This window comes from Opisthorchis viverrini (assembly GCF_000715545.1).
Source record: "Opisthorchis viverrini unplaced genomic scaffold opera_v5_277, whole genome shotgun sequence".
Classification (NCBI taxonomy): Eukaryota; Metazoa; Platyhelminthes; class Trematoda; order Opisthorchiida; family Opisthorchiidae; genus Opisthorchis; species Opisthorchis viverrini.
In genome coordinates this window covers 353,308-357,834 of record NW_008751928.1, presented here as the reverse complement: position 1 = coordinate 357,834, position 4,527 = coordinate 353,308, and the positions used below count along the sequence as shown (strand labels likewise).

Below are 4,527 nucleotides of genomic sequence, written 5' to 3'. Positions count from 1 at the left end.
TTATCAGTGGTTTAGGCCGTCGTGACCCCCACCACACCCTCAAATCCCGAGCGCTCCACTCAATTTCTCCATCATCCAATTCGTACGTTCCCCTCTGGCACGGATGTGCCACGTACGCACCTGTTGTACGCGTCACTGTAGGGACGGGCATCAGGAAAGGCGTCAATCTCCCGTCGGATTGGTGGATTTATGTGACGGACAACTGCAAACCGTGAGCACAGTCACCATGTGCCCCAAACACTCAGTACACTGGTACAGGTGAATTGAGAGATCGGGAGAGGGGGGGAAAGCACTTAAGTGTCACTGGGGAGACTGGTGGGCCTCAGTCGGTGGAGTGCTGATTTGGCGATGAACGCTCACAGACAAACATAAGTGGCTAAACCCACCTAACTTCTGAACACCCAACACTGCACCCATCTAGTGTTAAAGACTGGCGGGCCTCAGTCGGTGGAGGGCTGATTTGGCGATGAACGCTCACAGACAAACATAAGTGGCTAAACCCACCTAACTTCTGAACACCCAACACTGCACCCATCCTAGTGTTAAGGCTCGAACTGATGAACATGCTACGCTTGAGTGATGTGATTGGTTAACCTGACAACTCGAACGGCGACCCAGTAACTGTCCTAGTCGTATCAATCCATTGGTCTGCCCGTCAGGACCCCCCAGTCAGGTTGCGACACAGACGCTTGAGGCCTGCTAGACAATGTTGAATTAGCTGTGGGTGTTTGCGAGATTTATCGACGTTTGAGCCTCTCACATCACAAAGGCATGAACACGTTCGCCGGTTCAAACGTGAAAATTCTCTTAGCTTCTTGTTTTCTCTTATTTCTTTCCTATCCCTTCTCTTGGCACATAGGCGGAAACAAAGTTAAAGAAAATGGTAGAGGGCAGCGCATGTTGTTGCCTGGGTAGGCTAGATCTCTTGAGCGTTTGCCCTTTTGGCCTGTACTGCCCTGGGGGGCTTATTAACATGTATGTTAGAAAAAATGATGTGCCGAATGAATTATTCGAGCTGAGCTACAGCAGCCAAACGTGTTTCCAGTTGACAAGAGGGAAATGGTGGGATATATTAAAAATTTCTAGGTTATGAATGTTCGCGTAACGTAAACCTTGTTGGCAATGTTCGCCTTTCGCAGTCAAACTAACCCCATAGGATACAAATGAACATTGCATGAAGCCAGGGTGATAGATGACTGCTAGTTAATGTACGTTCCGCCGCAGGTCGTCGCTCACAAAATCAGGAGAGATCAGAGGTAAATTGGAATTTGAACCAGGTACCCCACATCTCGTCCACTCCCCGACTCAAAGTCTTACGTGTCCTAATCTAAATCTACCTGGAAACCAGTTCGGTAAGCTCCTCGTCCGACTTAAGTACACTGTACTGTGGAATTTCAGATACCATCTCACTTAATTTCGGTCGCTCATCGGCCCTATTCTCATGTGAAACTTGATGCCGAGTGGATAGACTAATAGCTTTCTATCTGTCATCCAGTTAGTTATTGAGGTAGAAACAGTGTGCCAATGTACTTTGGTTGTCGCTACTGCAGTTTTGTTCACTGAGTATAAGGAGAATGAGGGAACAACAACAACGCATGCAAGAACTTGATTGGATTTCCGGTAGAGCTGAGTAGAACATCGGTTAATCTGTTGTGGACAACGTTACCACATGAGTCAAGGCGTCTGCTGACTAAGACACTGAGGACGTTCTATTGTATTTCTATTTCTGTTTCAGACTATGAAGCATGTCATGTCTGAGTGAGGGCCCTCTTCCATCAAACTGCCGAACCCCGACGTCCCAATTGTTTCACCAGTAACTTTCTATGCTCCCAGAATGAGAACTCCATCCATTTATTTAAGTTGTGTTCAAAAGTTTGTTGTCGTATGTGTTCTCTCCCTCTAGATTTGCTGCTTCACTTTCTTATCCCATGGTGTTTTGGAGAATGATTACAATCTGATAATTAGGTGTGAAAATATAAATCCGTATCACAATATTGAGTGAGGATGAATTCAGTTGGTCATCCGAGGCCTCATGTTTTACTTTCGGACCACGATTTGCATCTGACAGCGTTACACAAGCTTCCACACCGAGAGAACACAAATTATCCACATGCTTTGCTCAGCAAATCACTTTTGAATGAACTTCGTGTAATCCAGTGATATAAATCAATATTTGGTCGAATCGTGGTTTCCGGTTGAATGATTATTTTTACCAACGACTGGTAATTACTGTTCGGAATTAGCGGAAAGTATTTGAAGATTTCTGGAGGAAATTAATGGTTCTACGTGGGCTGGGATACCGTGAGGGGTCCAACACAGGAGGACGATTAGAGCCCTCACGAAAGACTTTGGCTCAAAAGCCTGACCGCAGGGCAGCGATGTTTGGCTGGAAATAAAAGTACATTACCACTTTTACGGAACACGTCGCCACATATGTACCAATCTGGAGGACCAGGAGACTGTGTTAGTCAGACAGCTAACCACTCTGTCGGTGTCGCGTGCACATCCCCCGGTATAACTCGATAGGTCACCAAGGCAGACACACCGAAACAGCGGTAGGGTCTGGTCTCTTCGTGATGCCAGAGTACGACAGCGAAGCATCAGTGCTGAACAGTGACGCCATGCTGTCTGAGATGATGATAATGGTGATGGAAGGGATTAATATAGTGCTTCCAAGTTTACTACCGAATTATACCATGGTCCATCCAGTACCCCTTCCCTTGCAACTACGGTCAGCAAGGTTGCCTGACTCGTGCCAGTTACAAACACTTGCAGTTTTAAGGGTAACTCCTTCCTGTCAGTGTCATATGGCAAGCTCGTAGTTCGTAGTCGTATCCTGAGTGAGCATGAAGCCAATGATAGGTGTCGATCGTCCGGTTGGCGAACTTGGATAGGCTTTGCCATTTATTCGTGTTATTATTGCTTGACGCTGTGAGCTCACCGCCCAGTCAGTATTCCGCCGGATGATGCTCTCCTCTGCTTGTTCAACCAACACTCTTGAGAGGATCGGATTCACCGTCCCCTCACCGAATCGCTTGACACGTCTGTGCCAGTGTTCTTTCCTGTCAGGTGGACCGGACGACTGAGCTACTGACTTGTCTGTCACAAACTTCCAAATCAGAAGAGAGGGCGCACCCGACGTTTACCACTGGGGCGTGCACTAGACACTGGTGCGTACGTAAGCCCATTCGTGCGAATGTGTGACCTACGAATTGGATGATGAAAAATCGGGTTGAAATGATTCGGTTTTGAGGATGCAGTGGAGTCACGACAGGCGTAAGCATGAGTAGATCACAGGACAATGGTGTGCCTTACCATTAAGGAATTCCAACCGATATCAAGGAGTGGGTGCCCGTTTTTTTCCTTGTTGCAGGTTCTCTCTTTAAAGGAGAAGTCCGCGTACCCATGACATACTACGTATTTTTTAGTTCTGATTGGTCGGATTCACTAGCTACGATACGATGACGAAAATCCGAAGAAACACGTACAACTTCGAGCAAGTGCCGTTTTGGATGTTTCCAGGAGCATTGCCCACAATTTGCACTACCTCGTGCTGTCTAACACGAACAGTCAATTTACACTTTTGGGCTTCCAGCACAACCAATGAGACTGCTTTATTGTATTTGGGACGTTGTGCAGAGGGAATGATCCAGTTTTCAGCCTCGTGCTCAACGGTATTAGAAAGATCACGTGAAGGGACCAACCGAACGTGATCAGCTGTCCAAAGCGACCTCATCCTACAGTGGTTTCTACGAAAGGAACGCATGTAAATTCCACATAACACCCAAGTCCACAAGCAAGTAGGAAGAACTCAAAGAATGTAAGAAAACTTATATTCCGCTGGTCGGGAATACACGACAAATCACAAGAAAGCAAACTGCTGGAAGTTGTGCACATTTCTGCAATCAGCCATAAGTACAGTGGCGTCTGCGGTTCACAAGAGAACTCTGTCTTCAAACTCTCTGTCAGTCGTGGACAAATACGCAGAAACGTGTTTTATAAATCATTGAAAACAGACCTGCCCAACCTGGACTGATCCTACGGAGGAAAGACTCGCGTCCAGTAGGATGTCTCGAACAGGCAATCGACTGGAAGGTCCTCGTACTTCTAACGTCAATCTGCTGGCTGGGTACTCGCTCTAGGATGAGGGGAACCGGACAAGTAGATTGGCGTAATTTCTAGGAAGACGAGCGGATGTCACAGAGCAAAAAAGTTCTCAACGAATGTTCACATTCAGCTCTATAACCTTCATCAACAGTGATATAATCAAACACTTTAAAGCCCTGTCTTGTTGCTTAATCGTTTCGTATTTGAGAGGTGACTTGCTTACGGTTACGGACTCAGGTAGCTAGCAGCTGTTTAGCCAAGGCGAATTTTATGCCGCTCGATCGGTCGCGGATTGAACCCACAAGCGAATCTCACACACCAATCATTCTGTAAATTTGCGGCCTTTATATTATTTTCTTGATGCATATGTTGCTTGGCTTGGGTGGACTGTAAGCATTGATGACATATATATATATATAT

General features: G+C 46.4%; 1 protein-coding gene across 1 annotated transcript in view; it reads right to left on the bottom strand.

The window, feature by feature from the left end:
• Window positions 1-3,818: 3,818 nt before the first annotated feature.
• Window positions 3,819-4,527, bottom strand: part of T265_09355 (hypothetical protein) — a gene marked incomplete at both ends in the record, with an annotated part of 31,742 nt that continues 31,033 nt past the window's right edge. The window contains one exon of the mRNA XM_009175396.1: window positions 3,819-4,138. Within this exon, the coding sequence (XP_009173660.1) occupies window positions 4,004-4,138 (135 nt within the window). The remainder of the gene's footprint in view (window positions 4,139-4,527) is intronic.